Source organism: Pseudonaja textilis, chromosome 2, assembly GCF_049901715.1.
Source record: "Pseudonaja textilis isolate UNSWEBS1 chromosome 2, rPseTex1.2, whole genome shotgun sequence".
NCBI lineage: Eukaryota > Metazoa > Chordata > Lepidosauria > Squamata > Elapidae > Pseudonaja > Pseudonaja textilis.
In genome coordinates, this window is record NC_141991.1 from 254624049 (window position 1) to 254639524 (window position 15476).

At 48.0% G+C, this 15476-nt stretch overlaps 1 protein-coding gene across 2 annotated transcripts in view; it reads left to right on the forward strand.

Moving 5' to 3' along the window:
* UBE2R2 (ubiquitin conjugating enzyme E2 R2) overlaps nt 1–15476 on the forward strand; it is a 55956-nt gene that overhangs the window by 36636 nt on the left and 3844 nt on the right. For both annotated transcript variants that reach the window (XR_015742426.1, XM_026713885.2), the window contains exons 2-4: nt 9080–9166; nt 12915–13012; nt 14663–14797. Coding sequence is in view for 1 of the 2 variants with exons in the window: in XM_026713885.2 (XP_026569670.1) it covers nt 9080–9166; nt 12915–13012; nt 14663–14797 (320 nt within the window). In the remaining variant the exon portion in view is untranslated. The remainder of the gene's footprint in view (nt 1–9079; nt 9167–12914; nt 13013–14662; nt 14798–15476) is intronic.

Consider the following 15476-nt stretch of genomic DNA (forward strand, 5'->3'; position numbering starts at 1 on the left):
AGGTGGAAAGTACGTTGCATTATGTTCGCTGACTTGAGTCATTTGTAAAAAAAAGAAAAAAGAAAAAAAAGATGGGATGCAAATAAATAAATTGCACACGCTGCTACCCCATCTCCCCTAATGCACTCCCAATATAGTCGAGGAAAAGGAGTATGGGTTTCTTGGGGAGGGGTTCCTTCTCCCCTTGGACTTTGCAGCTTCTCTTTTACGGCGTGTAACTCCGACCCTCCTTTGTGTGAAAGGCCTCTAATTTAGAGGGAGAAGTGGCCATTTCTCCGGAGCGGGTGCGTTTATTTCAGCTCCACTAAAGCCAAATCCTTCGTTTTCTTCTGGTTGTTAAGTGGGATGCTCTGGGTATTTTGGAAAGGAGCCTGGCCTTTTGCAGCCGGGCGGATGATGGTGGGTGGGAAGGCAGTTGTGTAACATTGCAGCAGCACCTCGGTTTACACTTCCCAGGCTATAAATAATTCCCTTTGCTGCTCCCAGTGAGGAGGAGGAGAGGACAGCTGCCTTCGATGGAGGAGAGAGGGAGGGGGAGCGAGAGAGAGCTGGGAGGCAGGGGGCATCTGAGCTGTTGCAGACGGAGGATGAACGGAGAAGGAAGAGGACAGAAAGGGAGGAGGAGGAGGAGGAGGAGGAGTGGGGAGGAGGAGAATAAAAGGTAGAGGAAGAGGGGAAGGGGGAATAGGAAGAAGCAGAAAAGGGGGAGGAAGACAAAGGGGGGAGGAGAAGAAAGAAAGAGGAGAAAGGGAGAGAGAAAAGGAAGAGAAAGACAAAGGGGGAGGGGGAGAGGGAAAAGGAAGAAGAAGAAGTGAGGGAAGAGAGGGATGGGGAGGAAGAGAAGGAGAAAGAGGGGAGAAGGAGGGAGAAGAAAGAAAGGAGGGAGTGGGAGGAGAAGGATGAGGGACAGGGGAGAAGAAGACAGAAGGAAGGGGAGGAGTAAAGGAAGAAGAAAGAAAAGAGGAGAAAGACAAAGGGGAGGAAGAAGTTTAGGGAGGGGGAAGAGAAGGAATGGGGAGGAAGAGAAGGAGGAAGAGGGGAGAAGGAGGAGAAGAAAGAAAAGATGGAGGAGTGGGAGGAGAAGGATGAGGGACAGTAGGGAGGAAGACAGGAGGAAGGGGAGGAGTAAAAGGAAGGCAAAAAAAGAGGAGAAAGATAAAAGGGGAGGAAGAAGTTTAGGGAGGGGAAAGAGAAGGAGGAAGAGGGGAGAAGGAGAAGAAAGACAAAGAAGAGGGAGAAGGAAGAGTGGAGGAGGAGTGGGAGGAGAAGGATGAGGGAGAGGAGGGAGGAAGATGAAGAGGAGGAAGAGGGTAAGGAGGAGGAAGAGTGGGGAGAGGAGGGAGAGGAGGAGGAGAAAGGGGAGGAGGAGGTAGTGGAGGAAGAGGAAGAGTGGGAAGGAGAAAGGGAGGGGGAGGAGGGGGCTGATCTAGGTGGGTCAGGCAGCCCCTGAATCAACAATCCGTCATTGGTTGATGTTCAGACCGTAGCCTCAAAAAAAATGCTCAGGCACAAGGCGGGAGGGACGGGTCTGCTAAGCTCCTTTTGCTTCCCCGAAGGCTTATTGTGAGTTTAAACCCTTAAATAATGCAAGTGGGCGGACAAAACTCTGCAGCCGTGAAGTTGCGGGGGGGGGGGGGGGGGCAGGACTCCCACTGTGGCCAGCCCCAACCCGTAAAGGCTTTGTGGCGCTCCGTGTGGTCTCCTCTACGGGCAGCTTCTGGGAATCCCACCCCAGCCTCTTTCCATCCCTTCGCAATCCGCGAGGGCCTTTGATTCCCGCAAGACCTGTTGTCACCGTTTTAATACACCCTTAATCACGCATTATCGACGCTGACAATCAACCTTTATTGGCTTCCTACATCAGGACTCAAATGGCCTTTCCGATTAAAATAACCTCCGTGACGTTAAAAAAAAAAAAAAAAGAATAGATTGAGATAAATTTCCTTCCATTCATAAAGTGCTAACGATGAATAGCACAAAACCCCCGTTCACCTGGGCGGGGTGGGGGGGCAGGTGGAGAAGGGCGGGGCCCGCCAGGGGCAGGATTTGCCGGCTCTCCGAACGGTGCAGAATCATAACAGCCGGTTCTATAGAACCGTTCCGAACCGGTAGGATCCTTTTCCGCTTCTGGCTGCACCCAAGGAAAGCAGCCAAAGTCTGTCTTTCTCTCCCCCAAACTCCGCCAGAAATGAGTCTTTGGGACCCCCGCAAGGCTGGCGCCTTTAAGACTTGTGGGCTTTGGTTCCCAGAATTCCCCAGCCAAGATGGAGGGGGACACCCCCCACACCCTTCTGCCTTGAGTTACTCCAAGCCCTGAAAACCTGAGAGGCCTCCAGAACCAGCCTGGATCAAAGCCCATCTCCAGCCGGGTTTCTCTTCCGTGTGAAGACCGTGGGGCCTTGGCTCAGGTCCAGGCGGGTGGGTCGTCCATCAAAGCAGCTGCACGCCACCCCCCTCCCTTTCAACTTCAGCAATTTCAGATAGGCTGTGGGGGGGGGTGTCTTAACTCTTGCAAAGTGCCCCCTTTCCGAGCGCTGCAAGACAATTGGCAAGTGGTTTTTAAGGAAGCTGCTGAGCCGAGCCTGCAGGGGGAATGCTTCGGAACAGGCAGGCTCTCCGTTGCCAAGGGAGGAATGGGCTCAGCTTCCTCACGTCTCGCTCGTGGATAAAAGGAATCCCCTGCTAGGGGACTCCAGCAGCAGGCTGCTTTGGGGGGTGGTCTCGGCTAGATCCCCTGGAGGGGGCCCTGAGGGTCGGGGGCATTGGACTCCTCGGGGACGAACTGAATGAACATACGAATCAACGTATTTCCTCTTTCCACTATGTATTTAAAATGGGCAGTGAGATATAGGTAGGTTGATAGGCAGGCAGAAAATAGGTAGGTAGGTAGATAATGGATAACAGATAGTCATAGTTGGAAGGGACTTTGTAGGTCATCTAGTCCAGCTCCCTGCCCAAGCAGGAGACCTTACACCAGTGGCCCCCAACCTTTTTTGTGCCGCGGCCCGGTACCGGCATCACAAAATTATCCTTGGCCCGGTACCAGCATCAGCACGCATGGCAAGGCGAGCTGAGCGACCGGCCAGCCAGCCATCCCCCTCGCCTCCCCGCCACCTTCAACTCCTCCTTTGTACCTGTGTCGATGGGCTTCGCGACGGCTTCGGGACGGTCGCTCGGCTCGCCTTGCCATGCGTGCTGAAAGAATCCTCGCGCCTTAGTTTTGTTCGAAGCCGCCTCCCCCTCGATGAAACTAAGGCGCGAGGGTTCTTTCAGCACCCAAACGCCGCTTTCTACCCGGAAAAGCTAACCGAAAGCACTTTTTCATCAAAACAAGATGGCGGCACCCAGCAAACCGGCAGCCCGGCAGAAATTGTTCCACGGACTGATACCGGTCCGGGGACCAGTGGTTGGGTACCCCTGCCTTACACCATTGCTGACAAATGGCAGTCCAATCTCTTCTTGAAAGTCTCAAGTGATGGCTAGATAGATAGAAAGATAGAAAGAGATAGATAATAGGAAGGAAGATGATTGATAGATAGATAGATACATAGATACATAGGAAGGAAGGATGATAGATATGGTTGGATGGATAGATGGATGGATGGATAGATGGATGAATGGAGAGTAAAATAGGTAGATAGACAAGAGATTTCAAGGAGAGATTGGAGATGAAGTAGGATCTCCTGCTTGTGGAGGGTTGGACTACAATACTTACAGGGTCCCTTCCAACTCTGTTAATATGTATTCTGAGGTAGCTAGAAAGACAGACCTATATGGATGGATGGATGGAGAGAGATAAGAGACAGAAATAGACAGATAATTGATGGATGAGGAGAGAGTTAGACAGACACACCGATATGGATGGAGAGAGAGAGAGACAGACAGAAAGATCGGAAAGGGAGATGGAGATGTATGTATGTATATAGCACTAACCTTACAGTCGATACAAAAGCTATAAGTGATGCAAAGAGCCATCTCGGCATCACAAGCCAAGATAGATAGACCGGCACGTGGGCTAGAGAACAAACGAAAGTATACGATGCCATCAGGTGAGTGGAAAAACTTACGACCACGACGGAGCCCAGAATTTCTGCTGCTCAGTGAGACATTTTTGGATGAAGCGAGCTTTGTCCCATTTTATGACCTTTCTTGCCGCAGCTGTTAAATGAACCACTCCCATTGTTAAGTTAGTCACACAGTCGTTAAGTGAATCCGGCTTTCCCCTTGGCTTCGCTTGTCAGAAGTTCGCAAAAGGGGGATCAACGTGACCCCAGGAGACCGCAACCGTCATAAACGCGAGTCAGTTGCCGGGTCTCTGAATCTTGATCACATGACCCCGGGGAGGCTGTGATGGTTGTAAGGGTGAAAAAAAAAAAAACTCGGTCCTGAGTCACTCTTTTCAGTGCCTTTTAACTTTAAACAAAATGTTGTAAGTCGAGGACTCTCAGCTGGCTGGGTGACCTTCGTGCCTTCTCCTGGGTCACCACAGGAGTCTGTATGTCTGATCCTGATTCCAGCTTCTGGTCAGAATATTTATTGATTTACGATTGGAAAAGCATTTGCGTTTGTTCCCCGGTGAGCCAATTTAGGCCTTCGGTTTGTTTCAAGAAACGGCGATCACAACTTAATAATAACGATAATGATGAAAGTAGCAGAAGGTTACTTCAGGTAACCAGGAGACCTGAGCCTTGTCTCATCCACTCCAGTTCCATCCAGGTCTAATGCTGGTCCGTCAGTTCCTTCCCGTTGTCATGACTGCAAGCCACAGGTGCTTTGTGAGTTTGTCTCTCTCTGTTGTTGAAGCGGCACCGAGTTGCAGTGCGGTGCTCCGTGGCTTTGACAATCTTCTGCTGTGGTCAGACGGCACACCAGAGCAAGGAAAGGTCGAGCAAAGGCGTCTGCCAAACATTCTAACCAGGTTACTTTTGCAGAAAGTAGGTTTTGCGTGGCTTAGCGTGTCGTTCAGAGCGTTGGCTTCGCTCAATCCGCTGTTTAAGCATCGTGCGTTTTAACAGTTACCCTATGGAGCAGGGATGGGATTCAATTTTTTTTTTTTTACTACCGGTTCGGTGGGTGTGGCTTGATGGGTGTGGCATAATGTAAAATCTCCATTGCCTCCCCACCCCACTAACCTGCTTTCCAGCTCCGTTCTTCTGTGAGAGTGTTCTGACCTGAGACCGTAATTAAGCACATGCTTAGTTAAAACAACTCTTGTTTTAGTTTCAACGCTGGGAATTATTTACATTCCCAGCCTGTAATGAGTCCCAAACAATCCCTTGAGATAAGCACCCACCTTTCTCTCCTTTGAATTGATGCCAACAACAAAAGTACCAAACGAACTATAAATCACCAACCGAAGTACAAAATCCATGCAGAGCTTCAAGGTTGAATCCGAACCGATCAAACGACTTTGCTTCCTGCAAAGGTTTCCTCATCTTGGCCTGACTTTTATCCCTTATGGGAGGGGCAATCACCTCCCAGCCATACTCCCAAGTCGCCCCTTTTGTTACAGCTGCTCTCGCCTTCTAGCAGCTCTGCGCACACTCACACTGGGAACAGGCTCCCCTTATTTCTCTGCCTTGCTGCTGCCAGACTCCGAAGGCAGCACTATAACTCCCCGATGGTCCTGGCCCCATCTCTGCATCGGATGCAGGACCCTTGTCCGAGTCCTCTCCAGACTCCCGGACTGGTCCCCGTTCTTCCCCACTCTCTGATTCTACTGCCGCCTGCACCAGCTGCTGGCAAACCACAACGGTTACTGCAAAATCCCCTTCCCTCCCCACCCCGCCAACCTGCTTTCCAGCTCCATTCTCCTGTGCAAAGCAACAAAAGAAGACCCAGCCGATCAACTGGGACTCACTGGGAGGCCGAGAATAGATGGGAGCAGGGCCAGTCAGAGGCAGGATTTGCCAGTTGTCCAAACTACCCAAAATTTCTGCTACCTGCTGAATACCACATCTGGCATGGAGGGATATTTTTCTCACTTTATACAGGTAGTCCTTGACTTACAACAGTTCGTTCAGCGACTGTTCTAAGTTACCAAGGCTCCGAAAAAAAGTGACACGACCCTTTTTCACACACTTATGACCATGGCAACTTCCCCGTGGTCACGTGGTTTACATTCTTTGACAACTGACTCACATTTGTGATGGTTCCAGTGTCCTGGGGGGGGGTGTCATGTGATCCCCTTTAGCTACCTTCTGACAAGCAAACTCCATGGAGAAAGGTCGTAAAATGGGACAAAACTTGCTTAACAACTATCTTGTCTTAGCAACAGGGGCCTCCATTTTGGTTGTAAGTCAAGAACTGCCTGTAGTTCTTTCTATAAGTAATCCTCGACTTACAACAGCTCACTTAGTGACTGTTTTTACACACTTAACAACCGTTGTAAAATCCCAGTGATCACGTGATCAAAATTCAGAGGCTTAGCAACTGACTCGTATCTATGATGGTCTCAGTGTCCCAGGGTCACATGATCCCCTTTTGCGACCACCTGACAACCAAAGTCAACAGGGAAGCAGGATTTACTTAACAACCATGTGACTGGCTTAACTTCATGGATTCACTTTAAAAAACGCTCCAAGAAAAGTTATAAAACGGGGCAAAACCCGCTTAACAGATTTCTTACTTTATGACATAAACCTTGGGCTCCATTGTTGTAAGTTGAGGACTGTGTATTTTGGGGCGGGGGGTACTTCCGTGATGATACTCTCAGTAAATTTGGCACCACGCTCCGAAGAAGGGTTGATTGCTTGGAAAAAGATCTGTTAGCTGGGATTTAGTGGGACGGCTGGATTATGAGCCGCGAATCAACCCAGCTGTCAGGATTCCAGCAATCATCCTAATTAAACCATGATTCTGGAGCCAAACTTCAATAAACTTCAAAGGGTTGATTAGAGGCGACATACTGGCACTGCCCTGTATAAAGTTGTCATGCCCCTGTTGGAATCTGATTTGGAGGAGGAGGCCGAACAACTGACAGGGAGTGAGAATGTGGCTCCGTTGGCCGTGGAGGAAACTGGGGAAGGGCAAAGTCTGGCTTGGGCAGAGCAGGGTAGAGGTAGAGCAAGGGAGAGGGAGTTCGGAGGAAGACGCAGGCCCACCCCCTCTTCATCCGAGGGCACACAGGGAGGAATGGAGAAGGGAGCAACGTGGGTTGCCTGGCTTACGGGGGAGGAAAGGGCCCTGATTCTCCCTTCATTAGCTGCAGCTGGGAACCCGGTGTTCAAAAAAGGGAAGTTGCGTGCAGCAAGCTGTTGGGAGCAAATCGTGAATTATCTAGTATCGCCGAGGCTTATCTGTGTTCCTGGCGTCTTCCCAACTATCTGAGTTTTGCCGTGGTTTCAAGTCTGAAATTCCTTCTCCTGCTCTGCCAAGTTAATTACTGCAGCGTGGTTTGTTTGGATTTTTAGTTTCAGTGTGTTTTTGAATAGTTAAAGACTTGTACTTGTTTGGACTGAATAGTTAAAGACTATTCCTGGGAGTTTTTCTCCAGCCGAAGGTAACCTGGACATTGGGGACAAAGTTGGAGATAATGAAGAGACTCTTCTTGCTTATTTGACTGTGTTGCCATTGTGCCACGCCCCTTTGGGTCATCACAGCAGCCAACTCTGGCATACGTAATTTACAGTCACCTGTGACCCTGTTTCCCCCCCTCCCTCCCGGGTGTGTCATAAATCAGATTCCCCAATTGAGATTCCCCTTCACAGACAGGGTGTCGTCATTCATGTTCATGTTCTCCAATTAAATATATTCATGGGCAGAAGCTCTGGTGTTTTAGTTACAATCTTTTAAAGATAAGAGTTGGAATGTACTTCTGCTTTCAAACTGCTACATCTGCTCTTCCAGATTTCCTCCCTCCTCCTCCCCCCCCCTTTTTTTTAAATGGCAACTACTAAAACAGGCATAGGAATGGTTCATGAGTTGACATTCGGCTCCTCTCACTTTTTGAAGGTGACCTGTATTGAGCAAAAACAAATTGAGTGCAGATATAGAATTTAGGGTTGCAAACACCCCCACTAGGCTTGGTTGGATTTTCTGCATGGAATCTTGCTATAAGGCGATTGGCCTGGATGTTCCTACTCTTTACCCAAGATGCCTCTGATGATCAGTAGCCCTTCCACTTGATTTTCTGTCAAGATTTTCAGCAATCGCTCTAATTAAATCACGATTCTCGAGCCAAACTTCAAGAAGCTTCAAAGGATTTATTAGAGGTGACATACTGGCACTGCCCTGTATGCAGCCAACTCTGGCCTACATCATTTGCAGTCCCCTGTGACCCTGTTCCCCCCCCTCCCCCCCGGGTGTGTCATAAATCAGCTTTCCCAATTGAGCACTTTCCCCGGGCTGGGTGTCATCAATCACATTCTCCAATTAAATATATTCACAGGCCAAATCTCTGGTATTTTACTTACAATCTTTTAAAAATCAGAGTTGGAATGTACTTCCGCTTTCAAACAGGTGCACGGCTGTTCCAGATTTCCTTCCTCTCTCCACTCCCTTTTTTTTTTAAATGGCAGCTACGAAAACAGGCACAGGGTGTTTTATGAGTTGACACCAAATAGGGCAGTCAGGTTTGTTCTGGGAAGGATGAACTGGGCAGAGAAAACTGTGTCTCGAAGCCCGTTTTGTGCATTGGGTTTGTGTTCCTTGCCAACGCAACTAACACTCCCGGCAAACTTGGCAGGGCTCTTGCTTTCGCAACACATTCCTACCGTAATGCTCCTATCGCCTCCGGACTCCGGTGAGCATGAGAAAGCCAACTCTTTCCACCCATCCCTGGATCTTCAGGAGAAGGGAACGCTCCCTGGGTGTTGGTTTTTTTTTTTCAAACTTTAGCGCAGGGGTATCCAACCTTGGTCCCTTTAAGAGGTGTGGACTTCAACTCCCAGAATTCCCCAGCCAGCTGTGCAGTCTTTCCTCCTCCTCCCGCCCCCCTTTGGGTCATGAAACACCTGCAAGAAAACGGCCAAGTTCAGAGAGAACCCAGGGCCCCACAATCAAACCCCCAGCTACAAATGTTCCCCTGTGTTTGTACTTCACTAAATGCTTAACACGGCTCCCTCTTTCTCTCTTTCAGGCTCATATTAAATTTCCTATAGATTACCCGTATTCACCACCTACCTTCAGATTTCTGACCAAAATGTGGCACCCGAACATTTACGAGGTAGGTTTGACTTGAGCGCATGGAGTATGTGCCATTGAAAAAAAAAACCCGCCGGCAGCACCGGCCTTCGTTGCAAAGCTGGAATCCCTGTGCATGGTTAATATTTTGCAATTCCCAGCTCTTGACTCCTCTCCTTCCACCGTCCTAAAGATGGGACGCTTTGGAGACCCGGTGAGAGGGGGGCTTCGCTGGCAGTGCTCTCTCTGGTGCTGTTCTGACCTAAAAAGACAAAGCCTCTTGATGCGGACTCAAAATATTCCTGTATTAGGAATGCCGGCAGCCCCAGCAACCATTTTTTTACCTTGCTGGCTAACAAGTCTGCCTGGCAGGGGAGATGAGTAGCGGTCTGCCTCCCCTATTCATCTCCATCCCCTGCCTTTTATCCCCAGAGCTAAGGTGGGGCTTTGCTAGCAGTGGTGGCTCTTCCGTCCCGAGGACCAGCCCATGGATTTCCACTGCTCTCCTCTCCTCAGGCACTGGGCCCAGCTGTTCCTCCTCTTCCTCCTCAGCCACCTCCAGACCTGGGGGCTGTTGATTCTCCATCTGAGGGCTGACGGGCGGCCCAGGCTCCACCTCTCTCTCTCTCTCTCTTTCTCTCTCTCTCTTTTCCTCTCTCTCTCTCTCTCTCTCTCTCTCTCTCTCTCTCTCTCTCTCTCTCTCTCTCTCTCTCTTTCTCTCTCTCTCTCTCTCTCTCTCTCTCTCTCTCTCTCTCTCTCTCTTTCTCTTTCTCTCTCTCTCTCTCTCTCTCTCTCTCTCTCTCTCTCTCTCTCTCTCTCTCTCTCTCTCTTTCTCTCTCTCTCTCTCCTCCATTCCCTCTTCCCCCTCGGAGCTCCCAGGTTGCCTTAATGCTGACCCTGACTCCCACACCACCTCCTCTGATTCGGTTACTGGAGGGGCAGCCACAGATGCTCCAGAAATGTGGAAAGGAGAAATCCAGAAAGGGAGCCAAAGAGCAGGTTCTGGAATCTCCTCCTTAAAGGAAAACTCTCTAGAGCCGGGGGAGGGACCTGTGTCCTGGGAAGAATAGGCAATCCTCGACTTACAACCACGATGGAGCCCAAACCTCTCTGTTGCTTAAGCGCGAGACACTTGTTTGGTGAATTTTGCCCCATTTTACAACCTTTTCTGCCACCGTTAGTTCAGTGAATCGCTGCGGTTGTGATCTTAGTGACACGGTCGTTAATCGAGCCTGGCTTCTGCATTGGCTTCTACTCATTGGAAGGTCTCAAAAGGGGATCGTGCGACCCCAGGAACACTGCAAGCGTCATAAATACGAGTCCAAAATTTGGATCCCTTGACCAGGAACTTGTGACTGTTATTCACACTTACGACCGTTGCAGTATCCCTGTGGTCATAAGTGTGAGGAACAGTCGCAAGTTGTAAATCGAGGACTTTCTGAATGCATGAATTCAACCACCGAAGGGTTCCTTGTCCGAACGTTTTTGCCCCTGCTAGGTTTTTATGTTTTTACGTCTGGCTTGACTTCACACCCGTTTTAATGACACGGGACATGACTCACGTCGGTATTTGAACGGTCAGTACACAAGTGTTGCAAGTCGGGGAATACCTGCGTGGCCTCAGTGGCCTTTTGAAGCTCTCTCCGCAGCTTTAGTGGAAGGGAGGAAAGAAGGAAGGAAGGAAGGAAGGAGAGAGAGAGAGAGAAAGAAAGTAAAGAGAAAGAAAGAAAGGAAAGAGAGAAAGAAAGGAAAGAAGGAGAGAGAAAAGAAAGAAAGAGGAAAAAGAGAAAGGAAAGAAAAGAGAAAGAAAGTAAAGGAGAGAGAAAAATGGAAAGAAAAGAGAAAGAAAGGAAAGGAGAGAGAAAAAAGGAAAGAGAGAAAGGAAAGAAAGAGAATGAAAGAAAAGAGAAAGAGGAAAGAAAGGAGAGAGAGAATGAAAGAAAGAGGATGGAGAAGGAAGGAAGGAAGGAGAGAGAGAGAGAGAAAGAAAGTAAAGAAAGAAAGAAAGGAAAGAAAAGAGAGAAAAGAAAGAGAGAAAGAGGAAAAAGAGAAAGGAAAGAAAGAGAAAAGAGAAAGAAAGTAAAGGAGAGAGAAAAAAGGAAAGAGAGAAAAGAGAGAAAGAAAGGAAAGGGGAGAGAAAAAAGGAAAGAGAGAAAGGAAAGAAAGAGAACGAAAGAAAAGAGAAAGAGAGGAAAGAAAGGAGAGAGAGAATGAAAGAGGAAGGAAAGGAAGGAAGGAAGGAAGAAAGAAAGAAAGAAAGAAAGAAAGAACCTCCCAGGAATCACGTTTGGGGGATTAAAAACGTGGAATTGGTTCTGCAGAATCAGAGGCAAAATAGCCTTTAAATTCAAACTTCAAAGCAAAACTTAGGAAACCCAGACTGCCACCCAGCGGCTTCTCCAGCCCCTCCCTCAATGTAGGGGGGGGGCTCTCTTTCTAATCTTCCGCTGGCCAGAGGAGGTGGAAGATGTTTACCGTGGATCATTCTAGGGGAATCGGTGGCGGCGATCCAGTCCTAAGGCAGCTGGGGTTCTGGCTCCCCCTGGTGGAATTATTTGGAATAAATAAAGTCAATGAAATGGGGAGTTTTCGGGGTGTGGGAAGCGCTGGGACTCAAGAAAGAGGATCGAGTTTCTGTTAAGTGTCGAGAAGCCCCCCTACTGCTACAAAGGACACAACCTGGAATCACGGAGAAAACTACCTAACAGGGAGAACAATTAAACAATTCCCTCAACACTGTCCAACTATTTGCAAAGTCTGCGTTACTATTGATCTTCTCATCACTCCTTATCACCCATCCCCTCCCACGCGTGACTGTAGGACTGTATCCATACAATGTATATGGACTGTTTCCTAGCATGATTTGATGGCTTGTTGTACCCTGTGACTATCGTTAAGTGTTGTACCTGATGATTCTTGACTCTTGATGAGTGTATCTTTTCTTTTTATGTGCACTCAGAGCATTTGCACCGAGGCAAATTTCTTGCGTGTCCAATCACATTTGGCCCATAAGGAACTCTATATTCTCTCTCTTCTTTTATGTACCCTGAGAGCATTTGCACCAAGACAAATTCCTTATGTGTCCAATCAACCTTGGCCAATAAAAGAATTGAATTCTATTCTATTCTATTCTATTCTATTCTATTCTATTCTATTCTATTCTATTCTATTCTATTCTGTTCTGTTCTGTTCTGTTCTATTTCTTTCTATCTATCTATCTATCTATCTATCTATCTGATTTGATTGCTTATTGTACCCTAGAAAGAGAATAGAATGAATAGAATTAATTAAGAACGTTCAGCATACAGATCAAAAGGAATTAACGCAATATATTGTATAAATAAGACAAGAACAGTGAGAAAAAGCTTGGCTGACAGGTAAATACTGGCAATGAGTGTATGCTTTGTGATTGGTAGAGATATAGTAAATTTGAAAGGTTTTAAGTATTTAAAACAAGGAAAACCTGAGAGAGTGGAATAAGTTATAAAACAGAAATAAGTAGAGAAATTAGTAAAAAGAAAGAAAAGAAAAAGAGACTAACCTAAACTAATTCTTCAAATAAAATATAAAGTGGATGGGCAGAAGTGAATAGAAGCTTAAGAAATATGACAAGCGCCATAACATCAACCTTGAAAACGACAAAGACGGCAACATCTAACCCAGCACTTCTATTAAATAATAATTCTCTTAAATTATCTTAACAAACAATTCGTTAATGTTTCAATAGGTGAGATAGTAATAACACTCTTTATCAATATAACAATCTAATTAATCAAAATTTCTTTCCATAGAATGGGGATGTATGTATTTCAATTCTTCACCCACCTGTAGATGATCCTCAAAGTGGAGAACTGCCGTCGGAAAGGTGGAACCCCACCCAGAATGTCAGGTGAGGCCTTCCCCGAGACCAAGAATCCACTTTCCGCCCAACTGTAGTACAGAAAATCCTCGACATACGACCACAATTTAGCCCCAATCTCCAATCTACTAAGCGAGGCCGTTGTGAAGTGAATTTTCCCCAATGTACAGCGTTTCTGGCCGCGCTTGTCAAGTAAATCACTGTATTTGTTAAGTTAGTTGACACAGACGTTAAGTGAATTTAACTTTTCCCCCCCATTGACCTTGCTTGTCCGATGGTCGCAAAAAGGGATCACATGACACCCCCCCAGGACAGCGCAACTGTCGTAAATGTGAATCAGTTGCCAAGCACCCAAAGTTTGATCCCATGGCCATGGAGAGGGTACAATGGTTGTAAGTGTGAACAATGTAAGTGCAGAAAAGGGTCCCAAGTCACTTTCTTCAGGGCTGTTGTAACTTTGAACGGTCACCAAACGAACTTCTGTAAGTGGAGGACTACCTGTAGAGCCCAGGGAGGCCCGCCCCTTCCTACCTGCAGCCCCTAACCTGCCAGTCTGAAAAATAAGGCCTTGGTAAGGCCACACCTGGAGTACTGCATCCAGTTTTGGTCGCCATGAGGTTAGTTGAGACTCTGGACCTCAACAAAGAGGTTAGTTGAGACTCTGGAAAGAGGGCAGAGAAGAGCAACCAAGAGGATGAGGGGACTGGAGGATAAAGCATACAAAGAACCAGTTGTAGGAATTGGGTATGTCGAGTTTCATGAAGCGGGAATGCAGCGGCTCGGTGGCTTTCGGACATCCCGCAAAGTGCCTAACCTCCTGGGACGTCACAGGAAGGCATCGTGGGTGTGAGAGAGAGCATCAGTCCACAGGGCAGTTGGGGAACACATGGACCCAACGAGATTTATATACTGTTTCTAGGCCTTTAATGGGGGAACGCGGTGGCTCCGGGGCTAAGAGGCGGAGCTTGTCGATCAGAAAGGTTGGCGGTTCGGCAGTTCGAATCTCGAGCGTAACGGAGTGAGCTCCTGGTCCTTGTCCCAACCTAGCAGTTCAAAAGCACATAAATAAATGCAAGTAGAAAAACAGGGACCCCTTTTGGTGGGAAGGGAACAGCGCTCCGTGCGCCTTCGAAGGCGTTGAGTCCTGCCAGCCACATGACCACGGAGACGTCTTTGGACAGCGCTGGCTCTTCTTTGGCTTTGTAACGGAGATGAGCAGCGCCCCCTAGAGCCAGGAACAACTAAGACGGATGTTCCAGGGGAATCTTTACCTTTAGTTTAATGAAACGAAGGAGTAGGGGAGACAGGATAGCAGTCTTACAATCTCTCAGGGGCTGCCCCAAAGAAGAGGAAGGGGGTCAATCTATTCTCCAAAACCCTTGAAGGCAGGACAAGAAGCAACGAATGGGTGGAAATTCATCAAGGAGAAAAGCAACCCGAACTAAGGAGAAATTTCCTGACAGTTGGAACAATTTAATCAGTGGAACAACTTGCCTCCAGAAGTTGTAAATGCTCCAACACTGGGAGTTTTTAAAGAATAGATTGGATAATCGTTGGTATAGAAGAAGCGGGTTGGGCTAGAGGACCTCCAAGGTCCTTTCCCACTCTGTTTATTCTGTTTATGGGTGCTTAGCTCTGAGTTCAGTTTCTCCTCCTCCTCCTCCTCCTCTCTTTTCCCAGGACTATCCTACTGAGCGTAATCTCCTTGCTTAATGAGCCCAACACATTCTCTCCGGCAAACGTGGACGCCTCCGTTATGTTCAGGAAATGGAGAGACAGCAAAGGGAAAGACAAAGAATATGCGGAAATCATCCGGTAAGTCCACGATGGGAGCAACTGGTGGAGAAGGGGAGCCGGTTTGACGCAGTGACACTTGGGGGTTCTCTGAGCTGGGCCGTTTCCTTGCAGACATTTCATGACTTTTAACTAAATAACAACTTCAGCGCTAGAAGGGAGTGGTGGTGTGAACGGCAGGGCAGGGGGAAGAGAACTATGGAGTCCTTGGTGCTCTCTGAGCTCGGTTGGTTTTCTGCAGACGTTTCATGACTTAACTAGGGAGCGTCATCAATGCTAGAAGGGAAAGGAGGAGGAGGAGGAGGGAGGATTGAGGGGTCCTTGGTGCTCTCTGAGCTTTGGTGGTTTCCTTGCAGACATTTCATGACCCCAACTAGCTAACATCATCAGTGCTAAAAAGGTGGGCAACTTCTACCACTGATGATGTTCCCTAGTTGGGTCACGAAATGTCTGCAGGAAAAAAAACGAAGCTCAGAGAACACCAAGGGCCCCCAAGGCCTTCGTCCTCCTCTTCCACAAACCCTATTGCTTCTAGCACTGGTGATGTTACCCACTTGGGTCATGAAACGTCTGCCGGAAAACTACCAAGAACCCCACACTTGTCGTCCTCTTCCTGCGCTTCTCACTCCCCTCCTCTTCCTCTTTTCCCTAATTTCCACTCTAAGCACTGATGACGTCACCTACTTGGGCCATGAAGCGT